The sequence below is a fragment of the Venturia canescens genome, chromosome 6, assembly GCF_019457755.1.
Source record: "Venturia canescens isolate UGA chromosome 6, ASM1945775v1, whole genome shotgun sequence".
Classification (NCBI taxonomy): Eukaryota; Metazoa; Arthropoda; class Insecta; order Hymenoptera; family Ichneumonidae; genus Venturia; species Venturia canescens.
The window spans coordinates 9,427,944-9,454,301 of record NC_057426.1 but is presented as its reverse complement, the minus strand read 5'-3'; the positions used below and the strand labels follow the sequence as shown (position 1 = coordinate 9,454,301).

The following is a 26,358-nucleotide window of genomic DNA, read 5'->3' as shown; positions in this document are numbered from 1 at the left end:
GTTTCGTTGTAATGTTGACAATATTATCAAAAAAATGTTTTCATTAACAAAACATTGAAAATCTATCGAGAAAGGATGATTATATCAATTGAAAAAAATGGCAAAAGCCAAAATTGAAAGGCTAATATCAGATCCACTAGGACCTATATAGTGTTCCAGTATATTATTTTTTTAGATTGTTGAACACTTTGGCCGTGTTCGCCGTGTTCCGATATTGACTGTGAGTACTGCGAGTACGTGCTTTGGTATATTAGGGCTTACAGTACTTACAGTCAATATCGGTGAACTTATTTCAAGGGTTTTTATCGTTTTTATAGACATCTGTGAAGAAGCACGGGCTAAATAAGCTGGTTTCACGGTAGCACCTGGCTGCAGCCGTTGTCGCAGCACAGCAGTGAGACTAGCCACATCAGAAAGAAAGAAAAAGAGAGGGATATACGAGCAACGGTGGGAGTGGGAGAGGACCCGGTGTACGCATTTCGAAAAAATACGGTTATCTCGACAATATCAAACTGTTCACGAAAAAGATTGATTGTATTTCCACACGAATCGAAAAGTGAGTATTCCTGTCATACATATTGTGAAACTGAAGAACTCGAAAAACTTGTTGCAGTATTAGGGGATTTTATGACATTTTCCGCATTCGATAAACGGTTAACCTCTAATTTCGTAAATGAATCGGATTTCTATGGAATTCTTTATTTTCAATTTGCTTCACGTGACTTTTTATTACGTTTTCAGACTTTGGTAAAATTCCGAAGATGTTCAATCAAAGCGGAACACTTGGCAGTGGAACACCTTCTACGGCGAATCCCATGAAAGATTTTGAAGTTGTTTCGCCTCCAGACGATTCAGTCTCCAGCCTTGCCTTCAGTCCGGCATCTATTCCGACAAATTTTCTTGTTGCTGGTTCTTGGGACTGCAATGTGCGATGTTGGGAAGTCGAGCAGACAGGAAAAACAGTTCCAAAATCAATGCAAACTATGGGTGGACCTGTTTTGGATGTGTGTTGGAGCGATGTGCGTATTCATTATAAATTTGATTGAATCGATTATGCATGGTTCAACGTTAGGAGATTAACTACACCTCATTTGTGAAGATATTATTTTATAAAATGAAAATTGAATAATTTCAGGATGGCACAAAAGTATTTATGGCATCTTGTGACAAAATGGTCAAATGCTGGGATCTTGCATCCAATCAATGCATTCAAGTAGCTGCTCACGATGCTCCAGTCAGAACTTGTCACTGGGTCAAAGGCTCCAATTATTCGTGTCTTATGACCGGTTCTTGGGATAAAACCTTGAAATTTTGGGACACTCGGAGCCCTAATCCTATGCTCACTATCAATTTACCTGAAAGATGTTATTGCGCCGATGTTGTAAGTCTTTTTACCATTTCATTTGTTTCTTTAGATAGTGCACTGAAAGGCAATGATGATCACTTTATGCTACTACTGACTTTTTAACAAATCTCATGTTCTAAAAACTTTCATCAGGCTATAAATGAAATAATGATGAATCATCGCTGTATCCTTACTTGTCTGCTGAAAGAATTGATTTTTGTTCTTAAGAGTTATCATAAGTTATTCCAAACAATTTTTTTTCCATGAATTTTTTTTTATTATCTTGAGGTTCACTACTTTTGCTGGATTTTTCACTGAATCATGCGATTCAACTACTATACGATTAACTTAAGAATCATTATTTTTCCAGGATTATCCGATGGCAGTAGTAGGCACAGCAGGTCGGGGCTTAATAATATATCAACTTGAAGGAACACCACAAGAATTCAAGCGCGTAGAATCACCCTTGAAATACCAACATCGTTGCGTGGCAATATTTCGGGACAAAAAGAAAGTGCCGAATGGTTATGCTCTGGGCAGCGTTGAAGGACGGGTTGCCATACAGTACGTGAATCCGCCAAATCCGAAGGACAATTTTACGTTCAAGTGTCATCGTTCGAACGGCGCGCCAAACGGTTATCAGGATATTTATGCGGTGAACGACATAGCGTTCCATCCGGTGCATGGGACTCTAGCGACCGTCGGAAGTGATGGAACATTTAGTTTTTGGGATAAAGATGCTCGCACGAAATTGAAACCTTCTGAGCCGATGGAGCAGCCAATAAGTTGCTGTTGCTTCAACCACAACGGACAAATATTTGCTTACGCAGTTTCTTACGATTGGTCAAAAGGCCATGAGTTCTACAATCCGATGAAGAAAAATTACATTTTTTTGCGATCCTGCTACGATGACTTAAAGCCAAGAAGCACGTCTTAATTCAACAAAACTAATACATCCACAAAAATTAATAACTCGCAGTGAAACAAAGATTCGATTGCGATCGCATTCCACGCTGTTCTTTTTATTTTCTCTTTCTCTCGCTCTCTCTCTTCGGCGGTGAATTAATACACTGGAAATTTTCCATCAACTCCCAATTTTTCAACAAATATATACAATCCCGTAATATTACATCTCATTTTGTACGGAATTAATGTTTTCGCGCCGACGCGTTTGTTTAGCGTTCCAATGTAAATATAAAATAAACCGACTACGTTTTTATTTTGATAGTTAATAATTTTATGAGGCCTTTTAAAAATTATTTGTTTAAGCAAGAAATTCTGATTTTTATCATAAATTTTCGAGTCCAGGTATAATAACTTTATACATCTGTATATAGCAACATTTTTGAACTTTTATGCAAAATTTTTTATCGACGGAGTATTTCATTGTTTTTACGCGTAGTTCAGTTTTCATAGCCCAGAGGCACTGTAGTTGTTTGCGAAGGACGCAATTTCCAGCCGACGCTCGCGTAATGTGCTATATACATAAAATATATACAAGAATGCCGCAGTGTGTAGAACGAGAATAAATTGTGAGTTAGTGTGCGTGATTACATCAATCGCTGATATTGTTTCGTCGAATGTGATTTCTAGAAAGAGAGGGAGGATACACACGCCACCCACCTGGGGGCGATACGCGATCGAAAATGTACGCAATATTCGTTTCATTTAACGAAATTCATCGATGACCAGGGTCACGTTATATTTCTCGTTTTCATTTTCGTGTTACGAGCGAAACGCGTCTATTGAGAAAATCTCCCGTGAACGAGAAGAAAAGGGACGTAGAAGACAGAAAAAGAAAAAAAAACAACACACGACAAAAACCATGGAGTAAATTTTCTGTGACTCCAGTGGTCCATTGTTTTGACGCGCACAGAAATGGCGGATGCTATATTTATCACGCACTTTGTGCTCTTGTTGACATTCGAATTATGTCCAGGTAAGAGATATCACATTATTCCATTCCTCTTTTATTACCAATGATTTCTTATGTTGCTGCAAATGCCTTCTCGAGTTCGTTTCTATCTTCGTGAAATAATGGAAAGTATGGTCAACTACAGCCTACAAAGCAATCATTTAAAAATTTTATAGAAATGGAAATGAAATGATAAAATCGACGAGTCGTTAAATGTTCAGTTTATGTCGCATCAAAGGATGTTTTTTTTTTTCATGATGTTTTTATCAAAACCTATATAATGAAACAGTAATAGTATCATTGATACGTAAATACTTGATCGATTGTTTTTTTATTGCTTCCTGTCATTTCTGATAATTGTATTGTACATTATTGTTATGAAATCATAGCGGAGAGGCCTAAAAGTCCATTATTGGAAGAGCAACAAAATGGCTTGGATAGCGAAGAACCGGCAGAATCTATTGACTCCCTTAACAACCCACGTTTCAGTGCAAACAGTGGAGCTCCTCGACGATTCAAATGTTACTCATGTGAGGGAATGGAATGCAGAAATCCGGAGTTCTGCAATAATGCCATTACGGTAGAGTGTTTAAAATTGTGGAACTTTGGTTTATAAGATAAAAGAATGGTGTGAAAAATGTGGTCGACTAACTTGAATATTTGAATGAAGTTGATATTTCTGATCAATAAAATAAAAAGTACAAATGGACAGAATGAGAAATCTAATTAAAAATTTTTGAAATTCAATGATTATTATTAAGAAGTCGTCGTGCATAAGTGAATCTAATAAAATGTATTTTATTCCAATGAAACCAGTGCTGGAAATCGAGAGTTCGAGAGTCGGACGGTACTGAACGCGTCAAACGTGCATGTACAACTGAACCGGATCAAATGCCACTGATATGCAACAAACTTGCTCCAGGAAGCAAACACGGAGCACACTATCACGTAGAATGTTGTCAGGCAGATTTGTGTAACGACGGGCCGTTTCCCATGTTGGAACGCCTGAATGGTAAAACATTGATTACTTTCAAAATATATTTCTGTATTGTAAATTGTATTATCAAATCTTGAGTGGGACATTGTCATACATCATTCCTTTTGATATAAAAAAAAAAGGCAGACAGGTGGATAGCAAAACCTCTCTATCTAAGATAAATTTTATGCTATTGTTATTTATATATATATTTTTTTTTATTCTCCTTGAATTTCATTCTATTCTGGCAGATACTGACAGCGAAGACTATGCCGTAAAACTGACCCTAGCAATTCTTGGTCCCATGGTGGGTCTTGGTGCGGTAGCTGGTGGTGTTTTATTTTGCCTTTTGGCTCGTAGAACAAGAAGGAAACGTCCTTTAGCACCAAAACGCAATAAACTTTTGATGGATTCGGAGCTGGAACCTTCAATGTTGCATTTTACCTCGTCTTCTCCGACATCCACAACTACTTATCATCCTCACGAATTGCGAGCAACCGCTGCGGGTGACAGTACACTTAAAGTAAGTTATCGAATATTTATTTTGGTGATCGCCGTCGAGCAACGTTTTTATGGTTTATTCTGTTTTTCAGGAATATTTGGATGGTAGAAGTTTGACGAGTGGTTCAGGTTCCGGTTTGCCACTGCTAGTGCAACGAACTTTGGCAAAACAAGTGGCATTGGTCGAGTGTCTGGACAGTGGCGGAAGTGGATTCGGCGGTGAAATTTGGCGAGGTGTTTGGCATGGAGAGAGTGTAGCAGTGAAAATATATTTTTCACGTGATGAAGCTGCCTGGGCGAGCGAAACTGAAGTTTATTCGCAATTATTACCATCGAGGCACGATAATATTCTTGGTTATGTGGGCAGCGATATGACGAGTCGGGCGAGTTGCACGCAGCTTTGGCTCGTAACGCACTATCATCCGCTTGGCTCGTTACATGATCATCTTAGCTGCTCTCCCCATCCACTCACCCACCATCAAACACTTAATATTTGCCTCGGCATCGCGAACGGCCTGCTCTATCTTCATACCGAGATAAACGGTACTAAAGGCAAACCCGCGATGGCCCACCGTAATTTGCGCTCTAAAAATATTCTCGTTAAAACAAACGGCAGCTGCGTTATCGCCGATTTCGCTCTCGCCGCGACGCAGGATCGTCTCACTACTGATAGAATCGATCTTAGACAGGGTAGCAAACGATATATGAGCCCTGAAGTTCTCGAACAAATGTGAGTTTTCAAACTTTATGATAAATACCCTTGCTATTTAGATCGCAGTATCGTCACTTTCTCAACGAAAGTTAACTGCGGTGGAACTACGAAATTCGATAGTTATTACATCTTACAGGAATCTCAAAACATAACTTTTCGGATGACTGATATTGAGTTTGGTTTTCGGGATAATTGAATTTTCTCATCTTGTACGCATACTTTTCGACAAATTTTTAACATATTGGCATTGAAAAAAGGAACGTAATTACACGATACTTACATGACACTGAAAAAAATTGTCCAAAAAAAAACGCTTCGACGAAACTTTTATCTTAAATAATATTTGCCGTGTGTAGAACCTTGAATCCGATAAAAAATGTTTCATGATTCATTCATTTACTCTTTGTTGTAGATTAAACACGGAGTGTTTGGAAAGTTTTCGATGTGCCGACATATACAGTCTCGGATTAATCCTCTGGGAAGTCTGTCGTCGTTGCATAAGCAATGGCGTTGCCCTCGATTACGCAGCTCCTTATTCAGAATGGTTAACGAGCACGACTCAGGAGCCTTCGATCGAAGAAATGAGAAAATTGGTATCTCTCGATCAACGGAGACCGCCGATTCCGAACAGATGGCATTCGGACGCAGTAATTGCCGGAATTTTTTTCACAAAAGCTAATTAATACACAGTTCGTCCGTTTTTCAATTTTTTTCATGTAATCGTAATTTCTTTTGCTGTTTCAGACTTTAGCGGGTTTGGGAAAATTGATGCGCGAGTGCTGGCACGGAAAGCCTGCAGCTCGATTACCAATTCTTCGAGTGAAGAAAACTCTCATTAAATTAGCAGCCAACGACCCACGTGTTCATTTACACCTTGATTGACCAGCGATTGTAAAATCGACTCTTACTTCACACTCGTATTTATTATTACCGTTATTCCATCGATTAATCATCATCAGCATTATAAAATTAGGTTTGTTCATCTCCATCGTAATCGACCGTTTATCATCCCATCTTGAGATCCTTGTTCAAGAGTTACGAAAGAGACGAAGAACAAGGAAAACGAGAACATCGTCCGTCGACATATCAAAATCACTGAAACATTCATTCGCATCACAACGAAATCACTCGTGTCCTTTTTTCTCATCTATATTTTTCGTCTCGATAGAAGAATAATGATCAATTAGCGTTGATGACCCTTTACACGTGTTAGCGTAACATTTTATTTCATGAAAATTATCATTTTTTCACGACCCAATTGAATATTCATGGAATAAAATGTGAGCTGGAAATGTTTGCGTGAAGTGTCGTATTTTTCGAAAACAAAATTCGTCGAACGCAAAATAAAGTTACTAAGTACAAAAGCCTTTTGTCGTCTCGGTGCCATGATATTTATCGATTTTTATTTTTTTTTCGTTTGAAACTTCTTAATGAGCTTAGAGAACGAAGGTCGAATTTTGTACAGTCTTGAGTCGACTTATTTTTTACGTTATCTATAATTAGTGAATTTATTATTCTCGCTAATCATTTTTACTATACCGCGTGTACATACCTTTTTCTTTTCTTATTCTTCGTTCATGTGCTGCACTAATAACGTTTGCAGATCAATTCATTCGGAGGCGTAGGAGGTTTAAACAAGTAATTAAATAAAACTAAATATTATATATATCTCGATCGATAATGGAAGACGTTGTAAATAGCACATTTGTATCGATACAATAATTATATGATAATTCATTCATTATATACGTGATTGTCGTCACTGAAAGTAATCCAAAAAAAAACAATGAACCTCGAAAGTATGATAAAAATAAAACTACAATTATACAAATTTTATTTACAATGCTGTACAACTTTTATCAGCGATCAAGCTCCCTTCAACGAATGTTTTTCGTGCAAGCACGAACGTCGAAATTAGTCATAAACTGAATATTTCAACTTGTACATTAATTTTGGTAACAAATATATCAAAACATCATCTTTTTCATGAAAAAAACAAACCAATCACTATCATTATATACACAATGAATCACAATGCCAAATTTACAGAGTCTCTAGAAACGGATTTGTCAAAGTAATGTACGGATCGATACTTTCTTCAGGACAAAAAAAATCATAAAAAACAGTTTGAAATTAATGTTTTAAATTATGTTGACGGTTTGGAAGCGCTAAAAGTTTTTCTAATAAGTAACTGTTTTCCAGGTCTTGTACACCAATGCACATTTCAAGAAACTGCTGAATACAATCTATATCACTATAGGGACTGGCAAGTAACAGTATAAAAGCGTATCTCCAAATAATGGGTTCCAGTTCATTTTTACAACCCAGTATAATGAGAAACAAGTGCCTTAAGCTTGTCCAATCTCTGCGAGCTAAGCAATGGCGCATTTCTCTCATCGCATGATTCGCTGAGAACACGTGACCAACGAGTGTGTCTTTTTTTGCAATGAGATTGCTGCGGCAGTGCGAAGACATTTTTTCATTGTAATTAGGATCTTCTCTCCTTTTCCTCTTTCCAGAATTCTTTGATGCTGATCTCAAAAGTTCTAGAGCCATGTTCTAAAAAAGTCGTACGTCAATGTTTTATTTTTTTAAATTTCATCAGTCGGTTGACAAAAAATCAATGGCATTTTTGTCAAATATAGAACTTTATTGTGAATCAAAAAATCAATGGAATTTTGAGATGTGTTTATAGATTTTTTTTCTTAAATATCCATGCATTTATGGTACATGAACTCATGGCGTATTCTAAGATTGATTTGCATTCATTTGGTATGACACTCAGGATTGTGTTTTGACTGTGAAAATCTTATAAGAAAACTAGTTCATAATCAAAATTCCATTTCAATTAGAAAATTATCCATTTTTTTAATACATCGACGTTGTCAACAAGTAATATTAAATAATCACAGTAGCTCACCAAACTTGATTTTCCGGCGATTACTACACGAGGTTTCTCCCTATTTTCGTTCGCCATGATTATTTCATAAAATTAGTATCGCTTTCACAATTAACGACTGATTACAATATTTGGTTATGCCGGTTATGCCACACGGAGTTGTCAAAAGTCAGTGAAAAAAATAAACAATATATCTGTGCACATGTGTTTGGAGCATGGTTTGAAGTTTTGAAATAAACAAAACAGTTCGAGCTCCGACGTATACAATGCTATACAATGCTATCCGCTATACAATGCTGATATAGCGGAGTGTGGGAAAGGTGGGCAATTACATAAAAGTATATACACTGCTGTAACCACCCCGTACCGACGTACGGTAAGCATACGATTTAGTACATGGCGTGTTGAGTACGTGCTACCGTACCGGTACGTTGTGGACAGACATTCATTGGGAGCAGTACGATTAATTTATAAAATTTTTAATTATCGGAGTTAAAACATTTCGCGAAGCGTATTGCATTTGGAGGTTTTCCAGATACGAAAATTATGGGAAATCTAAACATTGAGATACAGCTCTTGAGGAAAAATTACAATGCAATATTACTTACATATTTTCGTAGAAAATCAGATTCCTTACAGAAAAGAACCTTAGGGGCAATTTGTTCAGATGAAACATTCAATTGGATGGAAGGAAAATTAGTGAAATTATAATGAAAGAAACTCTATTTGATATGAGTCATGATTTTATTTTAGTACTGCATAATTTATTCATTTTTCGGATAAACAATGACCAAACAAACGTTCAAACAATATTATTTGTTTCAAACAAACGATTCCGAATCGATTGGTATTTGAAAAAATCAATTTTGAAACAGTGGCGGCTAATTTAACGCTATTTTTTGTTTCGTTTGTTTGTCATAAATATTATCAAACAAATGTTTAAATTAATCAGACATTCACAAACTAACGACAAACAATCATACTGAATTTAAAAAAATGGCTAAAGTCAAAATCGAGAGACTAATTTTATATAGCTGAATAACCGGCCATCAATATATATATAAAAAACATGTCGATTGCTTAGTCGGTCACAAAGATCTCATGCGATATAGTCGCGGTAAGTGTTGTCAAGAGGTGGAAATGACAACTTGGCGATTTGGAAAAGTTCGAAAACAATATTTGATTGTTAAACAATTGATAATTAATAAAACATTATGGATATAGAAACCGAAAAAGTGATCGAGCTAGTTTTCCCCGATGGTATTCCAGGTAAAGTTGAAGTATCAGTGATTTGAATTCATAACCAAAATTAACGAGTTTTTCGTTTGTAGTATTTGAAAAAATATTTTTTTCTGATGTGAACTCATTTTTCAGACACTTGGAAAGATAATCCTGATTTTTATCAATATTTAACTAAGCTCGGTGGTTTTGACGTTGATCAGTTAAGTGAGTATTTTAATTTTTATCATGAACTTATCAAATTGATCTCTGTCGCAAGGTGCAGGATTTATTATTATGAGACAATTGATTGTGTCTCATAAAACTCTATTATTTTCAGGCAAAGAACCTGACCATTTGACAGACGAAAAAAATGCTGTACTACAGAATACCCAGGAATTGGCTTTTTCCAATTACAAGACATTCATACAAACTGCTGAGAGTTCAAGAGAGATATTCCATCAGGTTAAGAATGGCTTACTGAATAAAAATTCTTCCTAGCAAACAGAAAACATAACTGATTGAACCAATGATTTATTTCACAGTTCAACGAGACTGAAAATCATTTGGAAAAGTTACTAGAAAAGATACCTAAATTCGTAGAAAAATGTCAATTTTTTTGTGACACTTCCAAAGACATCAACACGCAGAGGAGATTGAACAGTCTAACTTTATCAAAAAATGCTGAAATGCTTGAAATTTTGGAAATGCCACAGTTGATGGAATCATGTTTACGGAGTAGCCAATACAACGAAGCTTTAGAAATTTCACAGTATGCTCGACAATTGGGTGCCAAACATGGCGATATTCCGATCATCACGGTAATTGAAAATGAGGATGAGATTGACAATGGATGATTACACCTATATTAATGCCTTGTTTCAGTCTGTTGTTGCTGAAATAGAGAATAGCTGGTCTGGAATGGTAGGTCAAGTGGTTGGTTCGCTCAGAGGTGACTTGCCATTGCCAAAGTGTCTTCAACTTGTCGGTCTGTTACGCTCTATGGAAGCCTTCACAGAATCCGAACTTCGAATCAAATTTCTTCAAGCTCGAGACAGTTGGTTGCAAAGTTTATTGAACGCGATACCAAAAGATGAACGTAAGGAAAATAGAAATGATAGACGAGTGAAACCCTGATTGGTTGTTCGTTATTTGAAAATGATTTGATCATGTATCTTTTTAGCCAACGTTCACTTGACGAAAACAATTGAATTATCGAGAATCCACTTGTTCAACATTATCACGCAGTACAGAGCAATGTTCAGTGATGATGATCATCTGACTTCAAACCGTGACAGTGTTATCAATGATTCTGCTATATTTTATCAATGGCTTGAAGAAAAGGCAACTATTAATGATTATTCAAGCACAATTCATTTCATTGAGTATTAAATTTTATCATTTTATATCCTGAATCTTTATTCTTCAATATTCAGTCAATTTTTTTTTATTTCAAAATTCGTTAGTTGTCAAGTCGAGTTACATTTGTCAATTAAATTGATTTTATGGATTTATTAAAACAATATTTACGAATCTATATTTTGAAAAAATCACAAAATTTCAGAAATAAAGATTAATCAATGCATAATGTATATTTCTTTCTAGTTATCACAATTTTTGAATACGTTGGAGCAAGATTTACCAAGCGTGAATTCCATCGATTCTATCCTTGGGCAGTGCACGTACTATGGTCTATCATTTGGTCGTGTAGGCGCCGATTTTACGTGTCGAATGTCGGACATTTTTGTCCACGTTATTGGTAATAAAATGCGAAAAAATATTGCTCTTGCGACCAAAAAATTTGATAAGGATATGGAGACTTTTACGCTTATCAATAAATTACATCGAATCGATGTGAAAACTGATACTCAAATAAAATCGGTGAGTTTAATTCATCCAAAAGTGTAAAAAATTGAAAATTACTTCAATTTAGAAAGTTGTTTTTACCGTTGAATTACGTTCTAGGAAAATCCTCCAGAACAGCTCGTTGATTTTTACCCTTTAGCTGAATACTGCAATGGATTAATATCCACTTTTAACGAATTAAGATTGTGTGCTCCGGTCGCACTATCGGATATAAGTACTCGTCTTTTGGAGGATTCTCTTCTCAGTGTTGCGAAGGCCATTTTATTATTTTATAAACAAGAACAACAGGTATGATTAATTGTTGTAAATGTTTTTTTTTCACATCATAAAACAATGAAGTAGGAACTTGAAAATGCATATACGTTTCTAGGCTTTCACGACTGCTGAACGGGAAAACATGATCAAATTTGCAGAGTGTTTCAGCGACCAATTAATTCCTTACGTACAATACTGCGTTCATGCAATTTTTCCCCAAGCACAAATTGCTCTACATCTCGGAATCACGATTGGCCAATTGCAGAAAGAGGTGAGAGCACGATATATAAACTTTGTTGCAGAAAATTGAATAACTCAAGAATATCCAAAAACAAAAATGTTCTTCGCAGGGCATAACGTATTTCGATCGTAAAAAAATAATTGAGCCTCTGGTTTCCTTGCTGCCAATAAAAAACATCGTGCACGAGTCTTTACCGCCCATGTCGTCGATTAAAATTCCGCCAAACCAAGAGAAAAAAAATCCAAAAGGTCCAACGACTCCTGAAAAACCTAGCTTCGAGGAACCGATTGTAACAGAGGAAAAAAATGTTATAAATGTCGAAGGGCTATCAACGGCTGTCGAATTGGAGCAGGAAACAGCGTAGCAATAAAAAACACAAAACTGTACATAAAATTTAAATAATATAAAAGTGTATGAGTGGATGGCCTTGTTAAAAAGTCCAATGGTTCCAAAAGATTTGTTTCTGCTTTTAATGGTAAATTGAAGCACGTAATGAGGAGTTCAAGGATTTTCGAAAGAATAAACTTCAAATTGAGTGATTCAAAATTTCTTGCAATTTCGATCCCTCTAAATCACCCAACTTTTTTAGTGTATCGGTAAATACATTCCGCACTTACAAACAAACTTATTACAATTTATTTCTTTTCTGCAAAAAAAAAATAAGGAACTTTTTATACCAATCACATTTCACCTGCAGTTTTTATCCTTATCAGATTAATCAACAATTTTAAATGAAAAATTACGACGCACTCGACATATAGTACTTGCGTTTCCATATATATGCATCTCTTTTGTAACAAATATTATTTAATGATAAATATTTTCTATTGCATAACTCCATTATGACTTATGTTATAAATATGGAAAAAAAAGTAGTAATTACGAAAAACTTCTATAATCGTCGATTTCATCGACAATCCTTATTTTTGAGATATTTTTAGGTATAGAAAATTCGTAATTTTCGCGAAGATCTATGGCTAGTGGAGAATTTGATGTTCTTCGTCTCACGATTTCTTTATCGTGTTGTGATTTTCCTTCCTGAGGTAACAATTTTCTGTTATTTCGAACAGTTTCGGAACTTTCTTCTGGTGAGTCGCATTTTTCAGCCTCATTCCCGTTTGAACTTTGACCAGACCATTGCTTTTTTCACAGTATCAAGCTCTGACAAGAGAGCTTGTAATTTTTGTATTTCTTCCAGCTCTCGTTTATGACTCAGCCGCAATAATTTTAATTTTCTTCTGAACACGCTACATTCTCTATGCTCTTTTGCGTAGAGCTGACGAAGATTTGCGGCCGGTGAAGAAACGCCTCTGAAACAATTTGTAGAAAAAAAATTATATCTTATACTCGAATACACAGAAAGAATCAATCACTGAAAAATAACCGTAAAAGTCATAAATCATAATAATAAATATCATAAACTTCGTAAATTCGTGAAAAAACTAAAAACTTTGTTGTACATTTAATTAATATACAATCGCAGGCGTAATTTTGATCATGTTATATCCGTTTTTATCAAAATTGCAATGGTTTTTCAGGCTAACATTCATTCGATTTTTCCCCCGTGTACATTAAACAAAAAATACGAATTGAACGAACAAAAACGTTTTCCGAGCAATGCACCTTTGCAAAGTCTCGTACGAGTCTGAAATATTGGTAGCAAAAATAATAATAAGAGTATTGTAAGAAATGTTGACTTAAAAATTACAGATGAAACCACGTTCCATTTACAACTTCAAGATCTGTTCAACGTGCAAAAAAAAAGATAAGTGAATAGTGATCGATAAAAAGCAGCAATGAATTTGTTCCGTGTAAAAATGAATTGGAAGAGCATTCGTGTTGCAAAGGTGGAATATTTCGTGTTTGTTCGTTGAATACGTACATATCAACCTTTCGTTTTCTTCCAGTATTCCTGTCTCTGCGTCTCCGTGTTGGAATGATATCCTGATTTTTTACAATGATTTCTCCGGTTCTCGAATCAAGTCGAAAAGTTACAGATTTGTTTGTCGCGTGATTTTCGATGGTTATTGATTTTTGTTCATCCGAAGAATTTTCTTTTTCATTGAAATTTTTCGATTCGAGTGGAACATTACAAAGTTTTTTTATCGATATTCTCAGAGTCGGTCTTCTTGTGTGATCCATATGTTTTGGATTTGCGAATTTTGTTTTTTTTGGAATTAGGAGATAGTCCGGTTTGGTAAAACGTCTGGCAAAAACTTCTTCCTCCTGAAATTCCTTTTCTAGTGGAAATGTTACTTTGGGACAATTTTCTCCCGAAATCTGCTGCAAAATATTCGATTTTTCGGCGAAAGATACATCCGGTTTTTCCTCTTTTATTTCACTTAAATTCATGGGATTTAGCATTGTAACTTGTAGATTTTTCTCAATTTTCAACTCTTCCGAAAACAAGTTTTTCAAATCCTTCTCTACTCCTGACTTTTGCGATGTCATTGCAGATTTTGGATCATTTGGAAACGGATTCCGAGCTTTTTTCTTAGAATAAAATCTTAAACTTGTATTTTTCAATGACTCAGGTGGACCGGAATCTTCCGTTGGAACAAAATTTCTGCCATTTGAGCTTGGAATTTGCGAAATTTTCATTGAATCTTGCGCGATATTAATGGCTTTTCCGGTCTCATTGTCGTTCGTGTTCGAATCGAGTGAAATATCCATCAGATTTGGAGTTTCTTTAATTTTAGAAACTTGTGAACTTTTTTCGAGAGTTTGTGCTTTGTCCTGTGCAAACTGGCCGATAATGGCTGGATTTTGTGTAGTCACTTGTTGAGCGAGTTGAATAGAGAGTGCTGAATTCATTGCGTTGAATGATTGCATATATTGGACCAACTGTGCGGAACATTTGGGATCAATATGTGGCAACTGGGTTGACAGCGAATTTTGTGAATCAATTTGCAAGACTGGCTGAGTTTGCAGTAAATTCAAAGGTTTCATTTGCGGAACTGGTTCGGACAGCAGCAAATCTTGAAAATGAATTTGTGTAATAGGCTGAGTATGCTGTGAACTCTGAGAAATTATCTGGGAAACTGGCTGGTTTGGTAATGAATTTTGAGAGTTGATTTGAAAAGACTGGTGAGTTTGTAGCTGATTTTGAGGGTGGAATTGTGTTGAAAATTGAGGTGAGAATTGAGTAGGAATTGCATAAGGGATCAAAGGGGGATATGGAAAAAGATATTGGGTTGGAATGATAATCAAAGGAAATTTGCTGTTTCCATTGTTTTCCTTGTTTGATGATTTCAAGATTGATTCAGTGGAAATCGCCTCTAAAAAAGTTGATGTGCCAGATTGAGGCGTAGCAGTGTTTGATTCCTGAGGTGGGAATATTGTAGGTACAGCTGTGGGATTTAATGACGGAGGTAATCCATCAGGACGCCATAAGATATCGTCATTTTTAAAGTGTACACTGCATATTTGGTGGTGTTTTGGCTTCAAGTCTGGCTGGCCTATTTGATTGAGCCATTTTTTCAGGAGATCTTCATTATCCAGGGGAAAGCTGGACAAAAAGTAAAACATTATAATTTTTCTTTTCTACAACTTTTACCATGTTTAAACAAATATTGTGTTCATGGTTAAAGTTGAAAGAAAAAAAATATCAAAAAATGTATGTTGAAAAAGTTATTTCTAACGCACAATACTGGGCTCATGCAATTTTTCTCCCAGGCACAATAAGATGATATCTACATAGCTGTATACTCTTAAAATTATAACTTTGAAAAGATTAAAGATTCGTATATATATATATTGTAAGAATTGTGCAAGTTTTTCAAAAATTAAAAGATTCAATAGTTTAACGCATTTAGCAAATTAGGATATTCATTTTGCGAGTTAAAGATTCAATGAAAATGTCGAATTACAATGAATGTTTATACTTTGTAATAGAAACAGAATACACACATTTTCTCAAATCTAAAATATGAAAAAAATATTGATTTTCTACACGTCAGAAAAAAACATTTTTTTAGAAACAATTTAATGAATTTATAAAACTTTCCTATTGTTGAGTTAAAAGTCAAAAGAAAACTCGTTGTTGTCATTGCGCAGTTAACCTGTAAGAAAATAAAGGTTCTGAAAATTATAACTTACTTGAAGAATGCATAATATTTGAGTGTAATATATCTAGAAGTATCGCATCCCTTTACGCAGCATGTTTTCATTTTTTAAAATATTTATCTTTATTACATGGAGCAATAAGCAAAATCTCGATGACCGGGTTTTTTTGATTTTCGCAAACCAACGCAAAAGACGATTGAAATGGCAAATGGCGATGAAATTAAATTGATATTGTTTTGAAGAGTCGATAGATGACACCAGCGTCTTCCAGTGGTTCTCAATTTTTTTTAAAGAATGAAGGGTTTGAAACACCACCACCGATTTGAGCGATCCTAATGGGTACTTCAAGCAACTCGATATGAAAAATAAAAATGTGTAGATGATGACGACTCAATGGTATTTTCTTAGTCACTGGTGTATTCACTGTTTCGCTTGTATATTTTTAAATGAACAAAATTTCTAATCTCTGTATTCTGTCAAGAAACTGTATCAATTTATAATAAATTCATCCACTTTGCATTTCGCTGTATAAAATCTAAAGACGTGTTTACTGAGTAAACATGTCGGGACCAATGATTTTGTGCCAGTTGTGGATGGGCGGTGTGAGTAAATTTACGATCGGCTTTTCGATATTTTCGTTACTACCAAATGTTTATCCCTTTTCCCCTTGTCGACTGTTTTTGGCATAAGTGCCATTTTTTGAAATCTTCAGTTAATTGCGTGCAATCGTGTTGGATAATTATTTTATTTCAAGTTATTTTCCATTACGTTTATCAAAATCGTAAGAAGAATGGAAGAAAAATAAATTTGCTCAAATATTACTTTCTTGTTGTCACCTACACCTCAATTTGAAACTTATAAAACGCTATTTTATATTTTTATTGCTTTCTATTCGTTTGTCATGTTCCTACTAATTTCGAAATATTTTTGAAAGAAATTTCTGGAAGCATAATTTGCAGAATATTTACATGATTGTTCACAGTTGGAACCATATATGACAGAAAGTTTTATTATGAATGCTTTCCACAAAATGGGAGAACAACCACAGACTGTCAAAGTCATGAGAAACAGATACACTGGTGAGCCAGCTGGATATTGCTTTGTTCATTTTCCTACTGATGAAATGGCTCTGGATGCTATGCACAAGTTGAATGGCAAATTCATACCAGGCTCAAGTCCAGTAAGTTGATCCGTAGTTGTCAAAATGCAAAATATACATTGTACATTAACAAATTAACAATCTAACAGTAGTAAACAGGAAGTGAATCTCAAAATTTGTGGGAAAAAATATTTTCATTTTTATTTTCAAATTTCATTTTTTTCTCAGGCGGTAAGATTCCGATTAAACCATGCCAGCACAACAGGCAAGCCAGCTGCTGATCGTGAGTTCAGTATATGGGTTGGAGATTTGTCAACAGACGTTGACGATTATTCGTTATACAGAGCATTTGCTGCGAAATATAATTCTATCAGAACAGCTAAAGTTATTTTGGACAGTTCAGGATTTAGCAAAGGTTATGGATTTGTGAGATTTGCTAATGAAGATGAGCAAAAAAATAGTTTGGTTACAATGGATGGGTATTGTGGCCTTGGCACTAAGGCACTGAAAATATGTAACGCAGTGCCTCGACCGTGGAATAAAATGAATTGGTAAGTCAACTTGTTAGATTGATAACCGAATTCAGAAAATTTTTTCAAATCAAACTGATTATTCTACTTATAATTATGTATTCTAATTAAGTTTTCGCCTTAATATTTATAGTACGACTCCACCTCAAGCTTCGGATTACTCCTCTACAAATATGAACTCTGATGCTTACAATTATTACGATACATCTTCTTATTGGAGCAGCTACAGTGCATGGCAACATGGTTATTATGAGAGTGAGCCACAGTCGGATACTTACAACAACTACAGTGTCGAACATAAAGCTGAAGAGGATGAATTAGAACTTATTGGTTTGTTGGGTTGAATTAATCCACTTTATTGAGAATTATGAGAACGATATTTATTCATGCAATGCAATTTTTTGTTACAGAACATTCCGTTCCTGTGGACGTCGATAAATCGAACAGAGACGTTATCGAGCAAGATTACAATATGTGGGATGCGTTAGAGAGTTCGAAATGGATACCGTGTGTTACACTTGAATTATGTTACTGAACAAAAATTACAGCGAAAAGCAATGTCCATTTTTTCAATCTGGAGCATTTATATTTAAAGCAAGAATTCATTGATTAGCAATTGATTCGAAAAATGATTTCAAAATACTTAAAATTGGAAATAAATACTCCTTATTCTATTCTCGAATTATTTTTTATGCGATTTCGTGGAAAGGATAAAAATTCAACGATTGGGGATGTGTAAAAGTGTAACAAGTTTTAACTTATATTATGATTTTATTGTGTTTTCATTACAAACGTTTTTTTTTCTATATTGTCAATGTATCGCCTATAGTTGATGGCGTTTGGGTTTTGGCCTGAAATGTATCCATAATTTGGCTATAGCAGTACCCTGATAGAATATCCCATTATACATCTTTGTGTGATTTCGAGTCATTTTACCTATAACCAATCTTCAAATATGGGGACCCACGAGTTGCTTACCAGTTATTACTTGAAAATATTAATTATCTTTTCGTAGTCGTTTCCATATCTAGTGCTGAAATATAAAAAAAAAAATGAAGGATTATTAGAAAAAAAAACGCAAATTTTGTTCTCAAATACTTATTGTTATTATTTTTATTATTCTATTAACTGCAACCAGAGTTTTTTGAGTTTTCATGAAAATTTGATGAGACACAATACTTACTCTTTCCATCACAGGCAACTATTTTTACTTTGTCCACAATAGCAACTTCTTGCACCTCCCGGAATTCCACATCGTTCAACATAAACGTCCAAACATTATCACAAAATCTGTAGGTATTCAGCTTGCCCGCCTGATGGAGATAATAATGAGAAGCAGGGATTTATTATGAAATAAGAGTTTCGGAGTTTGTATAATTTATCTAGTTTGTACAATCTATACCCGGATTCTTACAATCCACTTTTCTAATAAATATTAATATCTCTACATCGATGTCATATCAATTTCACTTTTTTCTTCAGCATAGAATGTTCCTTGTATAAAAAAAAAAAACAGGGTTCATCTATATACTCTTTTTTTTAGATACTTGATACTTTTTTAGATACATGATAGGAGAGTGCATGAACTGGTTGTGTTTGATGAACGTTTGATCGTGGGAAGTTCACAAACTTACCTTAAATGTGAGGCGTGATTTGACTCTTGTAGCCAGAGCTTGATTGATAGCTTTGTCAAACTGTAGTAAAACCTTAATGGCTAGTTGTGGAGTTATTTGACCATACTGAAATAAAAAGATTAATAAGTTGTTGCTAGTGCGGAATAATAAGCGACAAATTAATTGAACTACTCTGATGAAAAATATTTGTTCATATGATGTCTTAAATTTTTTACTACTTTGATCAAAGCAGTTGGCAGAAAAAAATTAGACTAGTTTCAAGATGGAAAAAAAAACTGGATGGAAATGTTTTGGAATAATTTAATAGAGACAGCAGATGCCATCGAAGCTACAAATTAAGCAATAATTATAGGCAATGAGGCAATTTTTTTTCATAGTTCTGTAGAAATTCACAGGAAATCCCATGGCTCGAGTATGAGTTTGATTTTGACACTATCTAATAGCAGACTTGAATTCTTGATGACGAGATTACTCTAACCTTTTAAAATAAATTGCTGTATTTTTAGTGTTCCTATTAAACTATGCTGTAATTCAAAATTTACTAGAGTGGAATTAGTGATGATATCGATCAAAATTCCAAGCGAAATAACATCAGTGTTATTTTTATTGATTTTTTCCTGTCACGAGTTCAAGTTGCGATAAAGCTACAAGGTTGAAACGTTCTATAAAAGTTACATCGTTTCACTGTCAAGCCTCAAAATCGTGGGTATTCAGACATATGTTTATGTAACTTCAGCTAAGAATTTCAATGCAGGTTTGAAATTAATGAATTTGTTCACGTCTTACACACCTGAATTAATTCGTCCAAACTTTCTTGTAATGTATTGCCTAATGTAGTATTTCTGTACAATTGATACGACATTACGATGATATTTATTAATAATAACGGTATCAAGTGTTTACCAAAACACTTGTATGCACGCACCACCGGTGTCTCCCTGGGTGTATATTTTGTACAACCATAGAAATTAAACGTCATTCAAGGCTCGTATCCATTTGTGCTGATCGTGCTGATGTGGGGGGAATAGCTTCTGTAGGAAAGACCTCAGACGGCGTCACTGTCGCGTTATAAAAAAAAAAAGAAAACAATGAACACGAGACATGCGTGAACTTGGCCAACAAATTTGAATTTCAGATTTTTTTTTGTACATGAATTATGAATGGTAGTAAAGAAAGAATTGACAGAAAACAAAACGAGATCAATCGTCTTTTTTATATAAAAAGTTACTACGACTTTCGGTACCTTTCAGTTTAAATTTCCCTCCACGAGATTTTTCTTCACAGGTTTTGTTATATTACCGTTTCCCGTGGCAACCGTTTATGATACTTTGACATAAACATGAAACCATTTTTCTGTGCTGCGGAATTTGGAAAATCCGGTGATCGTGATTCTTTCGGTTAATTAGTTTAAAAGTGAATTCACATCACAATGGCTGACGAAATTAAGCCGGAAATCATAAAGAAGACGCAAAAGAGTCTTGGGAAATACGTTAAAAAACCGCCACTTACTGAAAAACTTCTACGGAAACCACCGTTCCGGTTTCTTCACGATATCATCACAACGGTAATGTCCTTTTTTCTTCGCACAGTTAAAAATTTCGTACAAAAAACATCTAAAAATCGAAACATTGAGTTATAGAATAAATTTTTGCTTCAGAGCCACCAAAGCTTTTTATATTCGAGCAGCCAGCATTATTGTAGCTTCACTGCTGTTGTATATTTCGAAAACTACTCGCTCCTCTTTTTTTTTTTTTATTCCCTAAGAATTTTTTTTTAGGTCATTAAAGAAACGGGCTTTCTGGATAATTTATTTACGGATGAAGAATTGAATTCAGACATCCGTGATAAGGAAGCTAAAGTTGCTTATTTGACTAAACTCATCAACGTCGTCAGTGAGTATGCAAAATTGGTATTAATGCAAAATTTGCATTTTTCTCATAACTTCTCATAATGATATAAAATAGAATAGAAAAAAAATTATCTTATAATGCGTATTAATAAAGGTAGGAATCGTATGGAGACTGATAACATCATTGAGTTGACAAGCATATCTGAAGTTTGCAAGCTTGTTTTGTGCACCTTTCTCAAGATTAGCGCTCAGAACTGCTCAGTGAAAGAATAAACTCTTGCAATTCACACTAGTGATATCTTTTTATTATGCTATCATATTGGTATAATAAAGTCTATAGTTAAATGAAGAAGAATAATCTTGAGATAATTATCAAAAAAGATAAGTAATCTCTGACAGCCAATAACATCGTTGAGTGGACAAGCAGATGTGAAGTTTGGAAGATCGTTTTGTGCGCCTCAGTCATAGCTGAGCACTACGAGAATAAACTCTTGTTTTTAATACTAATGCAATTTACATTCAAAAGCTCAGTGTGTTTGGATCAAGAACATCACCAAGGACTGTGAGATTAGAAAAATTCAATCGAGGGGAAAAAGATAGCACAAAATTTGAACGTACAGAAGTCAAAGGAATTGTATTTGGAAGAAAAAAGTGTGAAAAAGTCTACGATGGAGTGGTTAATTCTGATATTTACGCTTCTTTTTGGGTACCTTGTCACAAGATATGTACTTTGGCGCAAATCGCATAAACTGAAAAAACTAGGAGTGCTGCATCCAAAACCTTGGCCTGTTATCGGCAACATAACTTCGTTGGTGTGTTTGAGAAGTCACCTAACAGAGATGATGTGCGATATATACAAATTCAACGAAGAAGCGGATTACGTTGGATTCTACAGCTTCACCGACCCGATAATCCTGATAAGATCACCGAACTTGATAAAGAATATAGTCATAAAAAATTTCGATCATTTTACAGATCATACTACTTTTCTGGACCCGGAATTGAACTCGCTGTTTAGTAAAAATCTGGCGTCTTTGCGTGGTGAGAAATGGAGAAAAGTGAGAAATCTTTTAAGTCCAGCATTCACCGGTAGCAAAATGAAGAGCATGTTCAAATTGATAACGAAATGTGGTCAAAACTTCGTAGATTATTTGGTGGAGGTTCAATCACAAAAACCGGAGCTCATCGAATCTAAAGAGACTTTCACGAGGTACACGAACGACGTCATAGCCTCTTGCGCATTTGGTGTGAGCGTTGATTCCATGAGGAATCCGAAAAACGAATTTTACCTAATGGGCAGAGAAGTTTCGAATTTTGGAGGACTTAGAGGAATAAAAATAGTGTTGGCCCGGCTGCTTCCAAATGTCTTCAAACTCTTTAAGCTCTCTTTGATATCTCCAAAGACTGAAGTGTTTTTTGAGAATCTCATTAAAGAGACGATCGCAATGAGAGAGAAGGAAGGGATTACGAGACCCGACATGATTCAATTGATGATGGAATCAAGAGGAAAGAAATGTGGCGGTGAAAATGACGATCATGATCTTACCATTCAAGAAATGACAGCACAAGCCTTCGTTTTTTTCTTGGGTGGTTTCGAAACCTCTGCCACAGTAATGTGCTTCGTTGCTCATGAAATTGCTGGCAATCCAGACATTCAGACAAGGCTGAGGAATGAAATCGACGACGTTATGACAGAAACCAATGGCGACGTGACCTACGAGGCGATCAATGGAATGCCGTATCTCGATGCTGTCGTCAACGAAACACTGAGAATCTATCCGATCGGTCTCATTGTTGAAAGGATGTGCGTCAAGACTTTCGAATTACCACCAGCTCTTCCAGGAGCAAAACCCATCACGATCGAACCCGGCCAAACAATTTGGTTTCCAGTTTTTTCGGTTCACAGAGATCCAAAGTATTATCCTAATCCAGAAAAATTCGATCCCGAAAGGTTTATGAGCACTTCCAAAACTGACATCGATCCTTTCACTTATATTCCCTTTGGTCAGGGACCAAGAATGTGCATCGGCAACCGATTTGCCCTTCTCGAAATAAAAGTACTCGTTTTTCATCTTCTGGCTAAGTGCTATATAAAACCAGGCCCAAAAGCGCGTTGGCCGGTTGTATTCAATAAGAAAGACGCTAGTCTCATGCCAAAAGAAGGCTTCGGACTGGAAATCGAGCCCAGAAATACTTCAGTTGATGAATAAATACGACGAAGTATAGAAAAGACTTTTTTTAATAATTGTATTTCATAAAAATGAGCTTCGTTAATTAATATTCAAAAAATTATTAATTAGCAAAGAATGTAACGAAATGCAACGAGAAGGTGAATGAAATTTATTAAATGACGAAAATTTGCTTAAACATTAGTTTCATCGGAGAAATGCTGTTACCATTTTACTCTGTTTTGTTGTTGTTGAATAAAATAATATAAAAATGAAATGAAAAGTCTTCTTCTGCTTCACGATTAGCATAAACGTTTAACGGAAACGACTAAAAAAATATCTTCCCAAAGAACTGATTACAGGTAACGAATTAACGGTGCGTCCTTCCAAAGTGGTCGCCGGCCAAGAACCTGCAAAAACAAATGAACTGTTGCAAGCAATTGCAAAAGCGCTGGATAAAAATGTATGTTGAAAAGCTATTGAATTACCAATTAATGTGGAGGACGATTACAATTTTTCGAAAAAACTATAAATACGGTAGAAAATTAATTGTGAAACGAAATCTACTTTTGGAGTTGGATATTTTTAATGAAATTTGTAAATGTGGACATTTTTTTCGTCATGTTCCAGATCAGCAGTGCAGAAGCAGTCCAGCATTATAAAGCCAGCTTGGAAAAAGATTCAAGCAAGCCTGCAGCATCGAAGGGGTCCAAACGCGAATCCTTAAAAGCAGGCACTGGAAAACGTACTGAACGTGCAAAAGGAATCGCAGAAAAACAGGATCCGGCTCTTGAACGGAAAGCGTCTCGAGTCTCGCCTGAAAAAAATCCAAAAGAACGAGGATCGCAGGAAAATGTTAACAGTAAAGAGACCAAAGCAAGCAATCAAGCGAAACAATCAAAGAAAACCAAAGTCGTCGACAATCCGCAACGAAAGGTAAATTTTTATTTTTGTAACTAATTTAGTTTCAGTCACGTTATAAAAAAAATGACGAAACATAACAATAATAGAATTGGAATGTTTCTTCGATTCACAGGGATCAGCTAGTGTGTCAACAGAAAATTTGGTCGGAAATCGTAAAGCAGTTATCACCAGTCCTAAACGACCTCCCAGAATCGAAAGTACCCAAGAAAATGGTACGACCAAAGCCCCTGCCTCGTCATCGCCACCTCCAGATAACAAAAACTCCGAAGAAACAACCTCTGCAACCCTCAAAACAGATCCGGTGCCATTATCCCTTGAGAAAAATGAAGAGGCAGCAAAAACTCCTGTCGTGCCCGTTGCAGACGCCGCAGTAGAAAAAAAGCCGGAAACAACCCCCCAAAGGTGGACAATAAACCGTTACAGGCTGCATTTATTTTTCGAATTTTCAAATACAATTTTTCTCTCGTTATCATTTACAACTGAAATTGAGAAAGAAACAAATTTGACACATTTTTCCAGTGTTCCAGAACCGAGTGCACCGGTTTCGAGAGAACCTCTGCGATCTGCGATGAATAGACCTTCGAGTGCCAGACCAGCAGCTCCAAAATTACGGTGGAAATCTGATATCAGCATGAAACATCACGAACCGTGAGTGAAAATTGACCCATTTACTATTTCGAATTTTTTTTCATAAATTTCATTGAATCTATTCAATTTTTGTAATTTATCGTTTTCAGGGTATTGGCTGAGAACGAGAATGTTATTGTCGAGATTTTCAATGAGCAGAATGATGACGCTGACAATATGGTAGTACTGGAAACCGATCCGACCGATTACGCTCCAGTTATGAATGTTCCTGAGAATATATCCGGAGACGATGCTCAAGAGCACGGATATTTAGTTGCACAAATATTGGAAACGCAGCGTGAGCTCGCCAAAGACAATTCGGTGGATCTCATGTCGCACAAAGTCGACAACGTAAGCGAGACTTGAATTCGAGATTTTCACCGATTGATCGTCTCTCACTTTGCACGAAGATTTTCACTCAGAAGAGTGTGCTAAAAAATGTGGAATACATGAGACCATCGTTGTATTCCAGGAACTGAAACGAACAGCCACAAGGAATCCAGAAGCTGTTGTAAAGGAAGTTGAAAGTTTACGAAGCACGGTACAAACCTTGATACGAGCGACGCATCCGATGGGAAAATTACTAGATTTTCTGCAGGTAGGCCGAATTATATATTTCCTGAATGTAAACTTTCTGAAGTAAAGTTTTCTCAAAATATTTTTCTTCCACAACACGAGGAAACCCATTATCATTTTCGAAGCAATTGAAATAATCGTTCGAAAAATAATTCGATTTAATCGCATTATTTACACTTTCCAGGAGGACGTAGAATTGATGCAGAAAGAGTTAGCGGAGTGGCGCAGTAAATTTGGGCAATACCGTACGCAATTAGAAGTTGCGACCGCGTGAGTTTATCATTTTCAATTTTCTCCTAACTCATCGCCGCTTCTGTAAGATACGATTTATTTTTTTTTTTTTTGTAATTTACTGGAAGTTCATAAACCGTTAATGTTTTATTCGATAGAGAATCCCAGGCAACGGCTCATCCATATCAGGAGTCATTTGACAGCATCCAGGCCGCAATAAACGATCAACTGGACAAAATATATCAGATCAAATTGAATATCACGAAGAACAACCAGAAAATTCAACAGCTACTCTCTGGAAGGGCGTGAATATAGCTTTCAATTTAATTTATTATTTTACCTGAACTACAATCAGTAAAAATACGCGTGATAGGATAAGCAACCGGTATAAAATAGTGTGTAAATAAATCAATCAAATAAGATCAGCGAATAAGCCTCGAAGGTCCTGACAGTAAATTTCGACATCGAACACTGGAGAAATTGTGTGACAGACTCGATAATATTTTTTCGAATGTCATTTTTTCATTTTTTGCTGCGTTTTTTTCAAATTGAAACATTCACCAGAGCATCAGTATTTTCTCAAATATATTTGTGTTTAGTCTTTCAAATTTAGAAAGGATTCATCAAGATCTGAACTTGATGTAAATAATCTTTCCATTGCACTAAAAAAAATGCAATTGATCCTAAAACTTAATAAAATTTGATGAAACATTTGAACTGTTATTTT

General features: G+C 35.5%; 8 protein-coding genes and 1 long non-coding RNA gene across 10 annotated transcripts; 6 read left to right on the top strand and 3 right to left on the bottom strand.

Annotated features, from left to right (window-relative positions):
• Positions 1-357: 357 nt before the first annotated feature.
• On the top strand, positions 358-2,564 carry Rae1 (ribonucleic acid export 1). The gene is made up of 4 exons (XM_043422658.1): positions 358-556; positions 742-1,019; positions 1,136-1,381; positions 1,716-2,564. The coding sequence occupies exons 2-4, from the start codon at positions 762-764 to the stop codon at positions 2,280-2,282; spliced, it is 1,071 nt and encodes a 356-aa protein (XP_043278593.1). The 5' UTR covers positions 358-556; positions 742-761; the 3' UTR covers positions 2,283-2,564.
• Positions 2,565-2,689: 125 nt separating this feature from the next.
• On the top strand, positions 2,690-7,285 carry LOC122412789 (activin receptor type-1-like). The gene is made up of 7 exons (XM_043422641.1): positions 2,690-3,284; positions 3,650-3,840; positions 4,077-4,272; positions 4,488-4,759; positions 4,830-5,467; positions 5,862-6,096; positions 6,194-7,285. The coding sequence occupies exons 1-7, from the start codon at positions 3,224-3,226 to the stop codon at positions 6,329-6,331; spliced, it is 1,731 nt and encodes a 576-aa protein (XP_043278576.1). The 5' UTR covers positions 2,690-3,223; the 3' UTR covers positions 6,332-7,285.
• Positions 3,573-4,660, bottom strand: LOC122412800 (uncharacterized). Its single transcript, XR_006261429.1, has 2 exons — positions 4,522-4,660; positions 3,573-4,265 (listed from the first exon to the last, which is right to left on the bottom strand). It is a non-coding gene; the product is annotated as an uncharacterized lncRNA (long non-coding RNA).
• Positions 7,286-9,433: 2,148 nt separating the features above from the next.
• Positions 9,434-12,474, top strand: Cog8 (conserved oligomeric Golgi complex subunit 8). The gene is made up of 10 exons (XM_043422356.1): positions 9,434-9,617; positions 9,723-9,794; positions 9,907-10,031; positions 10,112-10,387; positions 10,452-10,665; positions 10,750-10,910; positions 11,172-11,447; positions 11,532-11,720; positions 11,803-11,958; positions 12,038-12,474. Exons 1-10 carry the CDS (start codon positions 9,563-9,565, stop codon positions 12,290-12,292), a joined length of 1,779 nt encoding a protein of 592 aa, XP_043278291.1. The 5' UTR covers positions 9,434-9,562; the 3' UTR covers positions 12,293-12,474.
• LOC122412642 (uncharacterized) lies at positions 12,460-16,257 on the bottom strand. Of its 2 annotated transcripts, none has more exons than XM_043422354.1 (3): positions 16,027-16,253; positions 13,811-15,436; positions 12,460-13,238 (listed from the first exon to the last, which is right to left on the bottom strand). In XM_043422354.1, the coding sequence occupies exons 1-3, from the start codon at positions 16,095-16,097 to the stop codon at positions 13,037-13,039; spliced, it is 1,899 nt and encodes a 632-aa protein (XP_043278289.1). In that variant the 5' UTR covers positions 16,098-16,253; the 3' UTR covers positions 12,460-13,036. The 2 variants fall into 2 exon arrangements, with proteins under 2 accessions (XP_043278289.1, XP_043278290.1); XM_043422355.1 differs by having other exon boundaries at positions 13,102-13,238; positions 13,819-15,436; positions 16,027-16,257.
• Positions 16,258-16,384: 127 nt separating this feature from the next.
• Positions 16,385-18,296, top strand: Secp43 (tRNA Selenocysteine associated protein). The gene is made up of 5 exons (XM_043422361.1): positions 16,385-16,595; positions 16,976-17,173; positions 17,321-17,643; positions 17,756-17,952; positions 18,033-18,296. Exons 1-5 carry the CDS (start codon positions 16,554-16,556, stop codon positions 18,155-18,157), a joined length of 885 nt encoding a protein of 294 aa, XP_043278296.1. The 5' UTR covers positions 16,385-16,553; the 3' UTR covers positions 18,158-18,296.
• A 77-nt stretch (positions 18,297-18,373) lies between these two features.
• TfIIA-S (Transcription-factor-IIA-S) lies at positions 18,374-20,221 on the bottom strand. The gene is made up of 4 exons (XM_043422366.1): positions 20,047-20,221; positions 19,257-19,361; positions 18,806-18,935; positions 18,374-18,655 (listed from the first exon to the last, which is right to left on the bottom strand). Exons 1-4 carry the CDS (start codon positions 20,116-20,118, stop codon positions 18,624-18,626), a joined length of 339 nt encoding a protein of 112 aa, XP_043278301.1. The 5' UTR covers positions 20,119-20,221; the 3' UTR covers positions 18,374-18,623.
• Positions 20,222-20,473: 252 nt separating this feature from the next.
• Positions 20,474-26,336, top strand: IFT54 (intraflagellar transport 54). Its single transcript, XM_043422357.1, has 10 exons — positions 20,474-20,820; positions 21,034-21,148; positions 23,624-23,736; positions 23,904-24,209; positions 24,310-24,599; positions 24,717-24,845; positions 24,935-25,175; positions 25,297-25,422; positions 25,585-25,670; positions 25,790-26,336. The coding sequence occupies exons 1-10, from the start codon at positions 20,686-20,688 to the stop codon at positions 25,938-25,940; spliced, it is 1,692 nt and encodes a 563-aa protein (XP_043278292.1). The 5' UTR covers positions 20,474-20,685; the 3' UTR covers positions 25,941-26,336.
• Positions 21,212-23,845, top strand: LOC122412646 (cytochrome P450 9e2-like). Its single transcript, XM_043422359.1, has one exon. The coding sequence runs from the start codon at positions 21,774-21,776 to the stop codon at positions 23,313-23,315; it is 1,542 nt and encodes a 513-aa protein (XP_043278294.1). The 5' UTR covers positions 21,212-21,773; the 3' UTR covers positions 23,316-23,845.
• Positions 26,337-26,358: the final 22 nt, after the last annotated feature.